This window comes from Perissodus microlepis, chromosome 2 (assembly GCF_051167445.1).
Source record: "Perissodus microlepis isolate ML-2025 ecotype Zambia chromosome 2, ASM5116744v1, whole genome shotgun sequence".
Taxonomy (NCBI): domain Eukaryota; kingdom Metazoa; phylum Chordata; class Actinopteri; order Cichliformes; family Cichlidae; genus Perissodus; species Perissodus microlepis.
The window spans coordinates 5,892,501-5,911,801 of record NC_140462.1 but is presented as its reverse complement, the minus strand read 5'-3'; the positions used below and the strand labels follow the sequence as shown (position 1 = coordinate 5,911,801).

General features: G+C 39.4%; 2 protein-coding genes across 2 annotated transcripts; one reads left to right on the top strand and one right to left on the bottom strand.

Moving 5' to 3' along the window:
- Positions 1–15,050: 15,050 nt before the first annotated feature.
- foxi3b (forkhead box I3b) lies at positions 15,051–17,595 on the bottom strand. The gene is made up of 2 exons (XM_084941794.1): positions 16,842–17,595; positions 15,051–16,729 (listed from the first exon to the last, which is right to left on the bottom strand). Exons 1-2 carry the CDS (start codon positions 17,440–17,442, stop codon positions 16,152–16,154), a joined length of 1,179 nt encoding a protein of 392 aa, XP_084797920.1. The 5' UTR covers positions 17,443–17,595; the 3' UTR covers positions 15,051–16,151.
- A 641-nt stretch (positions 17,596–18,236) lies between these two features.
- syce3 (synaptonemal complex central element protein 3) lies at positions 18,237–19,287 on the top strand. The gene is made up of 3 exons (XM_084938620.1): positions 18,237–18,365; positions 18,612–18,721; positions 18,859–19,287. The coding sequence occupies exons 2-3, from the start codon at positions 18,613–18,615 to the stop codon at positions 19,041–19,043; spliced, it is 294 nt and encodes a 97-aa protein (XP_084794746.1). The 5' UTR covers positions 18,237–18,365; position 18,612; the 3' UTR covers positions 19,044–19,287.
- Positions 19,288–19,301: the final 14 nt, after the last annotated feature.

Sequence of the window (19,301 nt, the reverse complement as noted above, 5' to 3'; positions counted from 1 at the left end):
CTTCGTACTACTCATTTGCGCTGCACTTTTTTTCTCTGCCCCCCCCCTTCACATACTCACACACACACAGAATAGCATCTAGTTTGAGCCCTTACATCACTCCCTTTTTCTCATTCTTCCTATTCTTTTTGGCCTCTTACTCTCTAGCTACCTCCTCCCCCTCAATTTACACTGACACTGTACCTCCTTCTGGGCTTCAAAGCTCGACTGTGTTTCATCCCCTCATGCCCTCTTCATCTTCACCTCCAACTACTTCGTTCCTTTGCATCAGTGTCATCATCTGAATTAGCTTCCTCTCGGCTCTGTCTGCAACTTAACTTCAATGAAATACCCATGCGGCTCAGACAAAAGTAACAATTTTGACTACTTTCACCTTCATAAAGCTTGCCCTTTGCCACTGTTGTAGGAAGTGCACATGTAGTCCTGATGATGAAAAAGCTGCTTGATGCTGCTATAAGGAGCAGATCCTGGTGATGATTTGTCAACATCCAGAGATGTAAACTGCAGCCCAAATACCAATACTGCTTGTGTGCTGTGTGGTCAGTCATTCATCTCCAGCGCTGCTGACTTTATGTGATTCATCTTTATGGCTCTGGAGCCGAGCCCCAACTATAATTCTATAGCCTGACCTCTGAGAACCCACGGCTGGATCTCCAGCATATGTGCAAGAACCTTTGGGGTATACTTGTTTACAACACTTTATGAAATTTCAGAGATGCTTGTACCTACTGCAGCCAATTATTTTGCTAGTCTGTGTTTCCCAGCACTGACTAATGATTGTAAATGGTCACTAACAAGCTGCTGCAGTATTTTTTTGCTTTACTCAGTTATTTAGTGAATCAGTAACACACTGTGGGCGTAAGGCTCCCTTTTTCTTAATTTCATGCTCCAATGGCTGCATGTCTGAAATAAACAATCTGTTTATTAAACAGTGATGGTGAAGGGGAGCTGTGGAATGAACATAAGAAAATCGTGTAGAATTTGCTTCCATGTGGAGAATCGTGTGAAACGCAGTGCGCACATTCCTTGACAGTGAAAGAGACAAATGGAGACGTTTGTGAAGCACCTGAAGGGGGAGGATGTAAATGTTTTATCTGTGTGCTAGAGGGCTATTGAATAATTATAGCCAGAGCAGTGATGTCACAGTGGGAGACAGCTTTGCAGTAGTCAGCATCCAGCTGACATTCTTGTCCTACCTGCGTACATGTTCATTTCTACCTGTGATTGAGTGCTCCTTTTACTTCCCCTACCACTGATAAACATGCAAAATCATTGTTCCCCCTGCCTGTTAATGACCTGATTACCTCTGATCACTTATGTCTGGCTTCATGTCAGGGTAACAGAAGTGGCTAACAGTGCTAATGAGGGCCAGTGGTAACCAGTGAATACCAAAGGCCATATGAATGACCTTCTGGACCTCGAATATATGTAAATCATTACACATCTGAAGTGGGTGATGAACACAAAACTAATTTAATACATATTACTGTTAGTAATTTATTCATAACAAATGAGGGGAAAGAAAACATGCCAATATGTTGGAAGTGTACCACAGAGTGAAGAGTACAGGAGTGTGTGCCTCTTTAGTTGGTGCAGCATGATTGAATAAACTGCTGGTCTGCAAATATCAGGAACTAATAATCCTGGGGGGATGAGGGAGGGGCTTTAAACACTAAAATGTATTGCTTTATTAATAACTGTCACAACCCAGGACCAGTTATTGAAATGCCCATATGTCTTGCATGCCAGTTTATGTGTCTGTATATTTAGTGCTTCTGTAAGGCAAGAGTCTTCCACGTTAAATCCACGTATCGGTGACTGGTGACCCTTTAGGCCACCCCTTTGGTTCATTTTTCATTTTAAATGCAGTAACCTAGCTGACAGCTCTGTGCTGCCACAGCAGCCTTCTGCTACTCATGTGTCACTCACTTCTTTTATCTCTTCTTGCTCTGCTTATGTTTATTTAAGTTAACCCTTGACAACCTTGAGCGTCTTCTTTCATTTTCTTTCCATCTGTCTGCACGCTGTTCCCTATCATCTCCTATCATACAGCCAGCCAAAACACTTGAGTCTGCGCTTTGGTTTCATTCCCACCCCAGTTGCGTAACCTACATAACCATCTTTTTTTCTTTCTTCTAAATCTCTTTGCCTCGCTGTCTTTACTCATGCTCTCTCTCTATTTTTCACTGCCTATCAGAACAGATAAGCATTTCGACACCATGTTTCAGGTAATGTTCAGCTCTTCAGAATCTGCACTGAGGCACCAGAAAATGGAAACGTCACTGCCCCCACATTTGCCCAGTGATTTGCTGTCATGTGACAAATGGAAATGTCACAGGACTGCCCATGAGAGGGTCACAGATAAATCTCTCCTAAATTACTGTGACGGCAGCCATGTCCAGGAGGAACACATATGAATTAATGTGGCGTAGACGCCGCTGCTCTGAGCATGCTGTCATGTCTCCCTGTGACTGGTGTATCTGCTTGAGAGGTGGATAAAGTGCTTTCTGTTGTTTCTCTCTTCAGATATGAACATTAAATTGTCATTCAACTTTTTGTTTTTGCTCTTTTAGGGCTACTTGCCAAGGCGCTTGACTTGTTCCCTGGGTTTCACCTGAGCCATAGTTTATTGACGTTCTTTTGTGACAATTTTTAAAAAATTTTCTCATCACACTTGTTGATCTCCAGGTTTCTCCTGGCTCAAGTCCTGTGTCCAATCTTTGTCAGAACATTTGTTTATACTCATATACGTATACACAGACTGTCAGATTCATTATTCATCTTCGCTCCCTGTACTCCCACATCTTACTGCCTTTCATGTCTTTGTTGTTAAAGTTATGATGAAATCTTTTCATCCCTTTTTTGCAAGCTATCACTTTTGTGATGTAAACTGCCTGGTCTCTGAAGAGCAGAATATTCACAAAAGTATAATGAAAATGCTCTTAAAACAATGCTCACAGAGCATGGCACACCCTTCTGTTTGGGACTGGGAAAGCAGCACAAAGCAACCTTAAGGACTGCTAACCACGACTGGATTTGATCATCAGTATAGAATGATTAAGAATTTGACTCTCTGAGGATTAGAAACATCCTGAAAAAAAAAATGGCTCGTGGGGAAACTCTCACACTGCTGAGACAGCCCGAGAGAACCACACTCTGTATTCACAGTTTTGAATAAGAACTGACAATAACATTGAATCAGTATCATACCAAAACAAGCTGTGTGGTTTTCTGGTCTTTTAAAGCCTTTACACAGATTTTCATGATTAATTTATTAAATATAAGAATCCCTACAGAGATTTTTTATTTATTTATACATGTTATTTTGCCAGCGATAAGCAAAATATGCAAGCGAACCAGGAGTCATCTAAAATTCAGTCTGGGCTCTATGCCCAAAGCTCAGATGACCCACAATAGTTTATGTTTTGGTGTTCTGAACACAAAAGTCTTGTTTTTGCTTTAAAAAGATTCAAAATTGAAAAGATGAAAAATTAATATATGAAAATTTACCTACATGTTTTCTGCGCTCATAATTTCATCATTTTTAAAAAGATGCCCAACACCAAACCACAGGCAGTATTTTACACTGTTCCTCCCTCCTGACATCCTCAATAGATACTGATGAACACTGGACCCAAAATTTCAAATTTGGGTTCATCACTCACCTGTTGCCACTGAATTTACGTGCGGTTCTTGTGTAATTTGGCATACATCAGCCTTGCAAGAATGGCTTCTTGATCATCACCCTTCCACTGGGACCATTTTAGCCCTGCCACGTCATCTTTTGTTCCTCCTCTTGTCCAGTTTCCTCAAATGTTTGAAGGACACACTGCACACCACAGTGAGATCTGCGTGTTTTCAATCATCAGTTTGCCAAAAAGTGCTATTTTTTGCCTCTCAAACTATGTTCTCTCTGGCATTTTTGTAGACATTTTCTTTTAGTGATACGAAATCAAAATTTGTTCTTTGCTAGGTTGTCTGCTATGACTGTGGTGTTTCTTTTATGTGATACAGTGATATGTACAGCAGTGTTTTAAAACACCATCAAAAAGCCTGAAGAATATTCACGACACCTTTAAAAGAATATAAGAAAGCCTCTTCTCTCAAAAACAAGCCAACAGATAACCAACATGGCAGCATGCCTTAGATTTGCAAAATTGCACCTGAACAAATCACAATACTTCTAGGAAAATGTCCTTAAGCAGATGAGACCTACGTAGCTATGTTTGACTTTAATTCACAACACCAAGTTTAGTGAAAACCAAACACAACATACCAGCACAAACACCTCATACCAACTGTCAGCACAGTGAAGGGGTGATGATGTGGTTGTTTTGCTGCCGCAGGATGTGGGCACCTTGCAGTAATTGAGTTGACCATGCACTCCTCTGTATACCAAAGTATTCCGAAGTAAAATGTGAGACCATATGTCTGACAGCAAAATCTTGGATGAATCTGGGTCATGCCACAGAACAAGCACAGCAGCAAATTTACAACAGAATGGATGGAAAAGAAAACAAGTAAGGTATTGCAAAAAATCATCAATACATAATTTTTTCTGGCGTCCTAATATGTAAAACCTTAGCTCTGAAAGACACAGTACTTTTGGTTTTACTGTGAATGCATGTTTTTCTCTTTATATCTTGAACCACATTGTCTGTACTGTACAGTTGCAATGAGAGCTGCACTTCATACATAGTGGATCTATTAGGAGAGCAGTTGTGTCACTGCTTTCCTTGGGATTTGGAATTCAGCCCAGAAGGAGGGGTAAAAAAGAATAATCCAGTGTGAAATAAGCTGCTTACTCCCTCGATGTTAACATCTTATTTTCTGTCTTTAGTTGACTTCCACTTGAAATGGCTGCAGGGTGTTTTTTAAGCATCTGTATTGGAAGGCATCTGGACTGTGCACAACAATCCCAAATCGTGTTTTGTTTTTCATTATTCCAGCCAATGGTGTGAAATAATTAGCTTTAGGAAAAGACTAATTGCAGCTTGGTATAACATCAGACACCCACCTGAAATATATATATATTTAAATATTATGTCATAGTAACTGGGGCACAGAAGATTTGGATCATTTTATTCTCATGATTTAAAAAATATATATACCTATCTGCCCCCAACCATATCCTTATCAAATTAGCATTGATATTTTCTGTGATACAATAATAATATTACAGCATCATCGTTTATTACAATGTAATGGATGTATTGTAACCAGGAGCCACACTCTCGTGCCAGAGCTCCAGCTTGCTCTACTCCATGGGTGAGCTGGGGTTCTTATTAAAGCTTTAAAAGTTTTAAAAACAGAAAAAATAAACATTATGGGAACAACCAAAAAGTGTTCCCTTTCTACCAGAACTTCAATTTTATACTTCAATAGTTCCCTAAGTCATCACACTAACCAACTGTCTGGAAATGTGAAACACTCAAAATCTGAGTTTGCAAGCTTTCACTGACTCAGTCATTTAGTCCCTTCCGTCCTCAATGTTAAACTTCAATCATATGTAGGAATCAGATGGATAATTGTGGAAAAATGTAGAAACTAAAATATTGCTAGGATGAACTCCAGGACGTAGGAGAGATTCTTAAATGGAGAATTTAGCTCCAGGCAAAACTATGCACACACGTTTTAGCCATGCTATTATAAGGGCTGGGGGAGTACCTTTTCTTTTTTCTTCCGTTTTCTTTTTTTTTTTTTTTAAATTGAAACGAACTTGGCTTTTGTGCTTGCTGGGTAAGAATCTGTTGTTGCTGCACACTGGTTTTTGAAACAAAGTATGATATATGACAAATTCTGCGGTTTGCTTTTTTTTTTTTTTTTTTTTTTTTTTAATCTCTGAACATGGCCAGGCTTGCTGTTAGCGGTAGCTTCATATGAACCATACAGAAATTTTCATAGCTCAACAGCAATTGAACAAACAAACTAAATTCCAGCTGCTCTTCAGCTCTGTTCTTGATCCAAACCACATTTTAACCTTCCTGTTGGCACACGAAGCTTCACTTTTGTGTTTATTAACCCCAACAAAAAGTCAGCCAAAGAGGCAACGTGTCCATGTTTACGTTAAGACAGAACATTGCAACATCCAGTTTTTTACAAATCTCCTGAGACCCCCCAGGTAGAGTAATGATTATGTGTTGAGGCGGTAAAGTGCGCTCCAACCATCTCCACTTCTCTAACTCAATCGCTCTCTGTGTCTTTTACCTCCTCTTGGATATCAGGCATTATTTGGCCAATCGAGTTAAATGTTTTGTGTCCCGTTATTCTGCTCAAAGTGCTCAAAAGTAAATCACGTGTGATGTGTGAATCCATTAACCATTCTGGCAGATCTCATAGGATTTAATGCTGATTCGTGTCATCTCTCAGCTGGGTCAAAGGACCGGCCGAAGGTGTTCGATACTTCAAACTGCTGGAGATGGCGGTTATGTCAGCTTATTGTAGCAGGTGGTTGTCTTTCTTACCTTAGACACAGCATGCCAGTTCATTGCTGGCTTTAATATTGATCTGTTTAAACCGCTCTGATATATTTTTTCTCTCGCCACCTACCTTTATAAAATCAGCGTACTGACAGTGATAGTGTCTTCTTCCAGGAACGCCCCTTCTCCCCGGAGCATGTCCTGTCCCTTTTGCCTTTCTGCTTGAAATTCAGATGAGTCGAGGTGTCAGCAGTGGTTATCGTCTGGACCTGGGTGACATCTCATTCGGTTCTGCAGGGGAGAGATGAGGGTGGACAGGGAATTCACCTGCGCTGATGGGGCGATGGTATAAAAAGAAAGAATGAAGGTGTCAATATACTTTTCTTGTGTTCTGTGGTGTATCTAAAATAATTTCATTGTTATTGTTGTTGTTGTGTCTTAAATTAAATAAATAACTGCCCCCTACTTCTCTGTGAGTCACCCATCCCGCTTCAATAATAGATTTAATGTCATCAAAAAGGTTCAACAAGGCTCATTCTGTGACAACGTATTTTGAGGTCCCATAGTGACCCATGCAACACAGCTTTACCTGTCTCGAGAAGCATTTGATCAAGGACTAAAAACAAGAGCGCAAACACCAACATAGATCTATTAACAATTGGACTCCTGTAAAAAGCGACCAGTGAAGGTAGCAGAAAACGACTTTCACAACATCTGTCGTATTTGCTCCGAGCACAATATAAGCGATGAAAGCGAGTTGGAGGGAACTCAAAATTGCTTATTGACAAATGTTGGCAAACACAAAAGCATTCACAATGTTGGTGAAAGACGAACTGCAAAATTATTCCTCTTTTCCCCTTCCCACTGATACTGTAGTGCCAAAATGTAAATTTCCATTGACTTCTGATTCAGCCCAGAAAGCTCTCTGCACACTGCAACTTTCAAAAATACAGTTAAACAGACAAAAAAAAAAAAAAAAAAACGGGCAAAGCATCTATACCACGTTTGGACAATTTGTTAAAATTAAATAGAGGTTTATACTGTTTGATTAAACATTTTAGGTGTGTAGCAGGCTCTCGCGGAAATCAGTTTGGTGTAAACTGCTGAAGAATGTGGTATCCACCTTATTATTAGTAAGGTAGCCACCTTGTTTGTTGGAGTGGCTGGTGTCTAAAAAGATCAAAGCTTGCTGCACTGATGTGTAAGGAAGGATTTCCTGCAGCTGTAGGATCAGACTCATCTGCATGGTGCGGTAGACTCATCCACCCACACACACATATATTCACTCATGGATGCACACACACGCACGCGCGCGCACATACTATTCCTCCTTTTGCCACGGGGATAAGGGCACACCAATTAGTATGCACCAGCTTATTTACCAGAAAAAAAAAAGCCCAATGGGAACACAAAGGTTCAGAAGGCTATGGCCGTGCATCCTGCCTGGACAAACATGAAAGTTTCACTGCAGCGAGAATAATTACGCAAGCATGAGTTTCTCAGATTTTCTTGGTAATGGACATTATAAAAACACAAAGACGCTGACATGGCGTTCTTTCTTTGAAGAGTGAAGGTTAAAAAAAAACAAGTAAATTCTTCCTCGCTGGTCCTGCCACGTCATATGAGTGATGCATCACTCTAACTGAAATATAAGATTTCCAGGAATCTGGAAAAGTGGAAAGCCTTTTTGTCTCATTGACTGCACGTTATGTACCTGGTTTTCTTGGAATTCAAGAAATGAAACTCTTTCTGCATTTAGATAAGAGCCATAAAGTAGTTTAGTCTTAATGATTTGATAAGGTTAATCAGACTGTGTTGGTACAAATTTGAGAGAAAATGCTTCAAGACACCTAAAATATTAATATTTTTTTTGTTTGTTTTGTCAATTTTTTTGTGAACTTCCACACCAGTGTGATGGAAGATGTATGCATCATATGCACCATATATGTGGACGGACATGGATTTATGTTCTGTGTTTATGCTTGCTGATTACTTCTTTGGATGTAAGTGTACTTGTTGTTTAAACAAGGCACTGGCTAACAGTGTACTGTGCTCCTGAGTCCTTGGTGGAATAGACTGGAAAATATATTCTGTTTTAACAACTGTTGTGCAGATATGAAATGTATTTGTTCCAGCTCTGGGAGCTACTTGTGCTCCCCGGTGTTTACCTGTGTGGTCACACTTCAGTGGTGTTTGTCTATATATTATTATTATATATAATTTCTATCCTTTTTTGCTTTTCAGCTGTCTCACCACTTTCCTCTTTCCCAGTGGCACCTTATCAGACACATCCTCTACCCACGCTTGTTAATCCTCCAGGCTCTCTGCTCTCTCCCATTCTCTTACCTAATTTTTTTTATCTTTAACCTCAAAACCACTAGAGCCCAGAACAGCCCACCAATTGTCTACTGTTATTTTAATGTTCTAGTGTTCCTTATTACTGTGGAAATTCATCATGTAGCTACTGCTACATCAGACAGTCAAAGTCAAATTCTGCATCTGTCAGTTTGAAATACAAGCATAAACATAATCAATAACACAGTAAAAATGGGATATGGGTGACTCTTCTTCACATATAATAAATTATAGCTATACAGTACTGAGCTAAAGTCTTGAGTCACCCTTCACTTCTTTATATCTTATTAGGAAAATGAGATAGGTGCAGGGATTTATTGAAAGGAGTAAAAAAACAGTTCTCCAGACTTCTTGAATGACATTCAAAGCTCTTGTTTGGATGTCGGCTGCTTTTTGTTCTGTTCTCTGTAAAGTTTACCTTTGAGCTCTTGGGAGGCCAATCTATGACTGATAGTGTTCCATTGTTTGTTTTTCTATCTCTTCTTACTGAATTTGAAGTGTTCGGGATCATTTTCATGCTAAAGAATGAAACTGTAGCCAATCACATTCCTTCATCGACCTCCACAAAATGTACCAAGTACCAAAAAAGCAGAGTTGCTGTGAAAAAAGTGGCTTCTCTATCTTTGCTGCAGACAACACAGTATTAAAATGTGGCAGCTCTACATTAAGAAATAAATATTAAAGAAAACAAAACAAGTTCATCACAGCACATGGAAACACACACTGAACAGTAAGCTTCAAAAGTTCCTACAATGACCACTAGATGGTCTCTTGGTATTTGGGTAAGTCTTACTACACCTGGTCAAGTCACTACAGAGTCATTAAAACTCACCTATAACTACGATATGAAGCAACGGTACATAATTAAACATACATACATACCTGAGTGAAAGTGGACCACAGATAGTTTGTAACAGTGAATGTCCACAGGCTTTGTCGTAAAAGGGTTTTGAAAAAACTGACATTCATTTTCGATTCATAATTAATAGTAATTAATTAAAATATCTAACCAAAGGGGTGCGGTGAAGATCCTTGTTCTTGTCACTGAGGAAGCCACACTCTTATTTTGGTATTTGGTAATTGAAAAAATGTTATACTTAGCATGCTTAAAACTCATCGCCATGATTTTAAAGCTTGCTGTAACGTAAAGGAAGTTTACTCCTTGTCAGCTAAAACACCGATAATATATGGAACAGTAGTGAAGTGACACATCTTGAGAACCTAACAGTTTCACTTCAAGAGGGAAGAAAAATATCACCCTGTTAGATCTCAAATGAGCTTATAACAAACTGTCAGCTTGCAGGTACAGTCAGTTAATGATTAAAAAAAAGCTTTTGTTTTGACAACTTGGGAAAACTGGGGCCAGAGTTTTTTAAAAAGAGAGAGACTTGATCTTTGTTTCTGACATAAACCTCAAACTCAAGATTTTGACTTGTTGCTTAGTTTTAAAATGTGAAAAATATTTGCTTGGACTTAAATATTATCAGGAAAACCCCTATCTAACCAGATTGGCGTGGTGAAGAACCTTGTTTTTGTCACTGAATTCAGAGGAGTGTGTCATAACACACGGGCTATGAGGGATGCATCAGTCAGATGTTACTAGGCATGCAACGCCAACAGAACATTTCCTGTTATGCAAACAGTAGAACTGACATGTAATCTGCTATAGGTAACCTTCAGCTGCTGTTAGTAACAGGGTTGCTTCATGCTGAAGGCTTTAGGATTAGACCTGATGCTCTTTACAGTAGAACCACAGAAAAATAAGTGACATTATGTGACCTTATAAAGTTAGATGGGAGTATATCAGAAGGAGACGAAGCTCAGGTGAAACTGTTATACCTGTCTCTCTCTCTCATTCACACACCTGTTTCTCCTGACTTTCATTCCTCTTTTCTCAAGTGCATACCAAAACCTCTCCAGGCTCTCTTCCACCTGCTCCCTAATTTCACTACAGATCACAATATTGTCTGCAGACATCACAGTTCAGTGTCTTGTCCACAAACTATTCAGCTCACCTTCTGATGTGATATTAAAGGATCCACACTGATCTACCAATAATAATACAAGAAATAGAATCCATTGTTGTCATTACAATGTTGACTCCCTGATCACTTTATTATGTACATAATATCAGTTATTAAATTAGTTGATACTAGATGTTTGAGGAGAATCATTAAACTTCTATGAGTTGATAGGAAGGTAGCAGTAACTAAAAAAAGAGTGATTACAAAGAAAGTATGCAGAAGACCATCTCTGAAGACCGTACCAGAGGCCAATCCTGTCAGCTAACAGCAGGAAACTGAGACTACAGTTTACACAGGATCATCACAATTGGCCAACAGACGACTGGAAAAATGTTGTCTGGTCTTATGACTCCTGATTTCTGCTGAGATATTTGAGTAGCAGATTCAAAATTTGGCATAAAAATGAAAGCATTGATTCATCCTGCGTTGTATTAATGGTGGTGGTCTAAAGGTGTGTGTATTTTTTTGGCATGCTTTGGGCCCCTTAGTACTAATTGAGGACTGTTTAAACACTACAGCTTAGCTGAGTATTACTGCCACCACATCTATCCTTTTATGACCATGGTGTACCTGTCGTCAGGTGGCTGCTTCCAGCAGGATGATGCACCATGTCACAAACCTCATATTATCTCATTTCATCAATGGGCTCAAAGGTCTCAACAGTCAGATTTTAATCTCGCAGAGCACCTTTGTGGTAGAGTGGATGTTAAGCTGACAAATCTGAGGAAACTATGTGATGCTACCATGTAAATATGACCATAATATGTGAGGAATGATTTCAGCACCTTGTTAAATCTATGTCACAAAGAATTAAAGTAGGCAAAAAGAGGTCTAATCCCGTACTAGCATGATGCAAATAATTAACAGTTTGGTGAGTATACACAACATAATGAGTATCTGCTAAAACTTTTACAGCAATCCAGCTTATAATTGTCAAAAAACAATAACAATGAAAGTCGATAGATCCTGTCCTCAGGAAACATGGATTCAAAATTATTGATAATGCTTCCAATACACTAGTTCCGATATTTAATTTTTGATTAAAAGGGTTAGACTTACTGACCAAAATACTAATACTGCCATCGCTTAACAAGACACCAGTGTGGATTTTACTTTTAGATACTTGTTAATTTTATATCTATCAATAACTAGTCCCATCAGATCAACAGTAAAATGCTCACAAATACTATTGGTCAAAAAAATGGGAATACGGAAAAAAGGTTACACAAGTTACATAAGATGCTGTTCCAGTTTCTTAGATTACTTATTTAGCTTAGCTGATTTGAGATGTATGTATACACTTTATCCCACTCGTCTTTCTTCATCTCCCTCCCTCTCAGCAAAGCCCTGTTCATATCGCCATGTTTACTGCATGTTGACATGGAAAATATTTTAGGGGGAAATAGGAATGATTCATATATACACACCGTCTCACTCCTTTCTGTGTTTGTCTTCAAACTTCACTTTTCCCCAAATCGTGTATATAAACCATGTTTAACAAGTGCAGATCAGTCACTGCTTTATTCTCTGGACTCTGGGACACAGGGATGCAGTACAGGGAAGGAGCTGCTGAAGATTTACACTTTTCTTAGGGACAACTGAAGGAATTTTCCTATGGACTATGGCTCTTGGACCAACCTGCTGAGACTATTTAGACACCTTAAAGTCTCCTGTTCTTTGTGTCATGAGGATCAGTGGCATTTCATTTGTCAACGGTTTATTTAAAAATGTGAAGAATTTTAAATATAAGAGTACTTCATGGACTTGGATCCTGGGATGTAAGACCTCATACAAAGCCAGCTTTTTGAACTGACCTTTGAAAAGCATTGAAAACTAAAAGAGTGCTGAGTGACTTTCAAAACTCGTGTAAACCGATTTCCCTCCTTTCATCACCTGTGGAGTGTGTGGAGGTGTTTACACATAACAGCAAGCTGGTAATACAGTGCTGTGGCCATGGGTATGATGACATTTCTCCAGGCTTGATGTTCTACCGTTTACTAAACAGCTTTGACAGGACATGACTGTTTTAGTAAATACAGAAGGCGCGTGTGGTGTGTCCTTGTGTGTGTTTTGGGTTGCTTTGGTACCACAGCAGTTAGCTTTCTGTTCAGGTAGCAGTTATTCAAGGTGAAGTGGTGCATCTGCTCACTTTGGAGGAATAAACATGAACTCATTCCTGCCAGACCTTATTCTCTATACAGTGAGGTGTGATTTTTTCCCCCACCCCTCACACATTTATAATCAGGAGAGTTCAGACAGGAAAGATCTCTCATGCACATCAGCTTTGGTATAATCGTTCTCTGTCTCAGTTTATAATATAAACACTACACACGGGCCATGCGTTCCGTTAGTTTGACAGGTGTGTGGAAGACAGCCACGAGCCAGGCGGCAGGTGGAGATGAGGATTTATAGATTTTAATCGCATCACTCTATTGAGCAATATTTCCACTGCCTAAGGCAAAGAAGGTTCACAGCTCTGTATGATTAATGGATGCTCTACTGGGTATCCCTGAGACACAGAAAAGCTACTGTGCCTCACAATAGATGCAGATTAGTTGTCAATACAAGTGCTTATTGGCTTAATTTTTCACTTTCACTATCATTTTTATAAGGTAAAGACAGAGATTCAAGCACTTCTTAAAAGTTTTTATTTCGGTAGATGTGCAGTTTTGGACTCAGCAACAGATAAAGACAGGTGAGAAGAAATGCCAGGAGGGAAATAAAGCATAATTGGATGTTATATCACATAAGACGAATGCATGATCTGTCCACATAAAGACAATGTTCAGTTTAATCGATATACAGACTAACAGGCAGGGGAAGTTCCAAGATACTGAAACATATTGTGTTATGAGTTTCAATAAAAGAAAATTGACTTTGGTTTCAGAGAAGTCTGTAAGTGAAATCCCTCAGGTTTTACCGTTTATTATTTGAAAGGCTCCACCTGGAATTCCAGATTACACGATTTCCAGCCTTGATGTGATAAACAGTTAAGAATTTGCATCAATTTTGTACTGTCTGCCTAAAATGGCAGTTTCGTTTGGAGTCTCCGAAACAAAAGTCCTATAATGTTTCTGTTGGCAAAAGTACTCAGGCTTAATCGACTAGGCAAAAAGGACTTTTACCTGCCAGTACAAAGTCTGCACACGATATGGAGTTGGGGGGGGGGAATAAACTAATTGGCTGCATGAACCTTTCAATGTGCCAAAGGATTTAGAGATATAAGTGCGACATGTTGGAACGCATATGCAGCAATACTGACTATATGTTCCTCCTCTTACCTTTATCTCTGACTTCCGTCTCTTTGTCTTTTCCTGAATCTTCATATACTTGGAAATCATATTGCCTCCGAGAAGACTAATTCCCTGAATGAGTTGAAGAGTTTAGGTTTGGCATAAGGGTGGCTATTTTTCAAACAGTTAAATCAGATATCCTAGCAAGTCTGACACAAGTAATAAAACAAGACTTTATGGCTGAACGCAACCTCTTTAAAATCAGTTATGCAAATTTTGACAGGTTGACCTCGCACACTTTCTCATTTGTGCCAAGATGTTAAATTCCACCTGATCTGTTTCTGAAAGTGTGTCTTTTCCATCTTCTTTTTCTTGTTCTTCTTCTTGTTCTCCTTGTTTTTGTGTTTAGCGTAAATGAGTGTCATGCTGCCTTTATTTCAGGGTAAATAAAGGCCCGAGGGTGACATTGATCAAAGAGTTTAGATCTTTTTAAATACCAAAAATCAACAAAAGAACAAATTAAAACAACCAAGACGATAGGCATTGCTTGTAATGTTTTTTTTATTATTATTATGTATACTTTAATAAATTCCAAGTGTTTAAATACAAAATGTAAGTTATCTTGTTATATGGCTGTGCTAGTAAGAACTACTTTGTCAAGATATATAAATCCAATTTCTTGGATAGATCTGACTTTACAAAGTTACATTAAAGTTGCAAATTCAGTTTACACAAGTTTTGTAATAAGTACTACACCTTTATTAGATGTTATATTTTTTCTCCAAAATGTATACAACACTTAAATATTTACACATTTTTGTTTTATTTATTGATGTACAAATAAAAAGCTTATTTATTCTTGGCACTTTGATTTAATTCGTTCTCGTTTATTGTTAGGATTGTTGGTATACAGTTTTGACAGTATTAAAATTCATCGGGTAATAACAAATGAACATGATGCAAACTGGATTGAGCTGCTGTTTTCATTTAGTTGGTAATTCATGCATCAGCATCTTTACTGCTGTTTTACAGTTGGTCCCCTTTCCCCTAATGAAGCTGCTTGCATCCAGTCAGCAGTATGTGTGCACAGATGGTGTGATAGAGAATGATTTTAGTGTTTAGAGTAGGGAAGAGGGACAGCATGGGAATGTGGATTTTCACCGTTTAGGAGAATCAGTTAACTATCCATCACACAAAGATCAGGTTACACCGACATGCAGGTTCCACAGTACTGGTCATCGCTTTTCAGACAGGACTATTTTTTTTTTGTCACGAAGTGCTATCTTTTTATTTTTCTGTCTTTTTTTTGGTAAGTGTTTGTGATTGCCTATGGGTAGTTTATTGACCGGGAAAGTGTAATTTATTTATCTTAAAATAAAAAAATAAAAATAAAAAAATAATAAGGAAAATGCAGCTGTAACTCAAACCTTTTATTCATATCAAAATGCAACAAATATAGTACACACCATACATTGCAAATCCATTTTACACAATAAAAGTTGTACCGACAAACCAACAGCTCACATGTATAAAATTACACAACACATAAACATATTTACAAACTGCAATTACCGTTAAGACTGTAGGTCAATGAGATGCTTTTGTTTTAGCACTATAAAAAAAACATGACATACATTCTCATTTTTACTTGTTTTTTATTTTACAGCAATAACTACACATGCTTCGTAGACAACAGAATAATTTACCTACTCTAAATATGCTGAGCATTGTAATGGCGATACCATCGGAGAATCATAGATAGCAGTGGAATAGCCTGATGTCAGCACTTCAGATCTAGGATCTGCTAATAATGACTCAGATCAGATAGAAACAAGCTTTAGTTAGAATAAAAGCTAACTGAAGATCTGATAGTGAATCTGGCTGCGGTTTCAGGGAGTGACAACTGTAGTCCGCTGCAGCTGACTAAGCTGTTCCTGTGGGAATTAAAAACTTTTTACGCAGCTTTCGCACGCTTTGGTGATCTCAACTGTCTCAGTCAGCGCAAACACACTTTGTGTTTGTGTATTTTCTACAACGGACCCTCTCTTAGAAAAAACAATAACCAGACGGATTTCCCATCAAGAGTCTCTTCAAACACCTTCTCCCCCATCAACGTCTTATTAAACCTCTGTGCCCTCACGATGATAGATGACACCTGTAGAACTCAGTGTAGGATAAAAATGACTGTTGGAGCCATTGTACTGATTGAGAATGGGGCTAGTGTAACCTAGCGAGGAGTGGCTGGGTGAAGAGGAGAGTGCGGGTGGAGCTGGAACTTGTGGTACCCACTCTGAACCACTGGAGTTGGCCGAGTAGGTACTAAAGCTTCCTGGCTGCGTGGGTCTATGTGGCCCATCTAAAGGAACGTTCATCTGCAGCGGCCTGCTCAACCCACTACCTCCCACCTCATTTGTTCCCCCATTGGAGACTCCAGACATTTCAGATAAGAAGCTGCTCAGGCACGGCCCGGGACCTGACAGTGAAGGTGAGGGAATCCTGTCCGTTGCGGGCGACATGTTTAGGCTGGGGTTGCTGGAGTGTTTAGGGCTGGCCCTCTCGCTGTCACCTGATTCTGGAGGCCCTGAACTGCCATCTCCACTGGACAGAGAATCAGACTTTCTCTTTCTTTTGCGGCGGAAGTTTCCATTGTCGAACATCTTTTCACAGTTTGGGTCAAGTGTCCAGTAGTTGCCCTTACCTAAATTATCAAGGAAGAAAATAAGACTTTTAGAATGGAAGAGACGTAAATAGATTCCATTAAAGTAATTCAAAGCACAACCATAACTATGCAAAATGCAAAAATTACATACCTGGGTCATCCTCATCTCTTGGCACTTTTTTGAAGCAGTCATTAAGGGACAGGTTGTGTCTGATAGAGTTCTGCCATCCCGCTTTGCTCTTGTTGTAGAAAGGGAAATTATCAGCGACGTACTGATAAATTTGACTCAGCGTCAGTCTCTTGTCTGGTGCTCCATGGATAGCCATGGCGATGAGAGCAGAGTAGGAGTAAGGGGGGCGAACCAGCTTCATCAAGTCTTCTTGTGAAGGGAGGGAGAACCAGCTCAGTTCCCCTCCTGGACCGCCAGCACCAGGTGGACCCAGGTAAGGCCTCTGCATGCCATAGTGCTGAGGAACAAACGGAGGGCCGGGATTACCTGGCGGGCCGGTGGTAGCCAGGTACGGCGATGTGTTGATCCCAGAGCTGTTAAACCATAGGTAAGGGTTTGAGGAGGAGCTGGTGTAGTCACTTATCTCATAGGTGGTAGGAGTAGTGCGCTGAGGACTTGGCAGTGAAGGAGGAGGGTAGTAACAGTCGCCGTACATGCTGAGTTCAGGGGGCTCCTGGCCGAGGCTCGGAAACTGCGGGCCACATCGAGGAGGAGACTGACTCTGGGCCTCAAATGAAGACATTGTCAAGTTTCTTCTCACTTCTCTGTCTCTTCTTAATTCTTTGCCTTTGATGGGTTTTCTTCTCAAGACTTCTCAGACTCTTTCTCTCCACTCCAAAAGTCCTGCTCTTGCTCTTTACTCTTGTCTTTGTCCTTGCTTGTATGTCAAGATGTCACCTGGCACACTTTTATCTTTTCCTCTGGAAACGCCCCCCTCTATTTTGATTGGCTGTTTTTTCAGGTGAGCTCATTTTTTTCCTGTTGTCAGCTAGTTGACTACTTGAGTGGAAAAATAATTTTCCACTCATGGTGTTTGTCCACCATTTGTCATATTTTTTGGATATTACAAGGATACTATTAAGTTTAACCTATGGCAGACAATTTTGTTAACACCCTGGTTTATGATTTCTTTTTAATCTTTACAAACATTTCATGTCAAGCATATAAAAGTAGACTACTTGAGTAAACGATCTCATTCAAAAATCCTTAAGAAATAGCCTCAAGGAAACAGTATATTTTTCATGAACAAAACAATATATTACATCAATATATATTGTTACACAACAAACAGGAAACGTACTCACTTAATACTTGCCTCCAGCAGTAATGAGGAAAATGGACTGTAAGAAGATTCAGTTTATATAACTCTAGGGGGACTAGATTACCTCCTTGAAATAATATAGGCTTCCATTGCTGAATCCAAATGACCATTTATGATAATTTAAAGAATACAGTCACCTACACTCTATTCGCATGATAGCAGGTTTTGTTACAATAGCTTTATTCAATTCATGTGTTAAAATAGTGCATTACTGTGTAGGATATTAAAACCTCATCACAGTTCAAAGTGAGCGTTTGTGACATGACAATGCGCATGCTTATTTTTGCTTTCTTACATTAGCGCGAGACCCTTATTTCCCAAAGCAGCCGACAAACTTTCCTAAGGTAAGTTTATAAGTTTTGAACATTACCTTCAGACCCCGGCGAGAAAACTCAAGTTTACTAGCCTGCCTCGACAAATGTTACAACATCTTAATTTTAGAAGTCTACTTTGCTAACTTTTTTCCTGCCCTAACATCACTTTGCTAACAGTAACAGGCTCGTTCCTAGCGTTAGCTAACGTTAGCTATTTTCATGCGGAGGTGTTTGTAAAGGGAGACGTGATAAAATAAATAATACATGTGCAATCAGGATGGCCGATTCGTCCACTCGCTCCGAGCTTCCACGCATCAGCGACGACGACATGTTGGAGATGAACAAGGAATTGGAGAGGATGATTGAAGACGTTGAGAGTATGTCAGGTATGGGACGTTAACTGTATTGTGGCATATTTAGAGAGGTAAATATGAGCTCAGATAGCTTGGGCGTGAAGCTTAGGTAACTAAAATAAATGTCTGAAACATGCAATGTCACTCTCTTCTTATCTGTCTGCCCGCAGCGCACCTGACCTGGATGGCCTATGATATGGTGGCGTTGCGGACTAGTCCGGAGCTGGGAGCCGCTATGCAAAAGCTGAAGGAAGCTTATCTCAAATGTAGAGCTGCTGTTTGCGGAGACCCTGACCAGGAGTCACAGATTGACAAATCTGCTGAGACTGCTGTCACAACACTTTCTCAGATGTGATGCTTATAAGAGTTTTGAGTTCACAAGTACGGCACTAGAATTAACCAGTTTTAACTTTTAAATGTTAACATTGAAATCCCAGCAGATCTGTTTGTTTTTGGTAGCTGGAGGTGGGCATTTATGCCTTGTTTAGTTCTGACTACTTGCACTAAAACAGTATTTTGATGGTTAATTATTCATTTGAATGGACTGTAATGTTTGTTTTCTCACTATTAAACTGCCCTGGTCTGTGTAATTTTTTTTTACAAACAAAGTAAA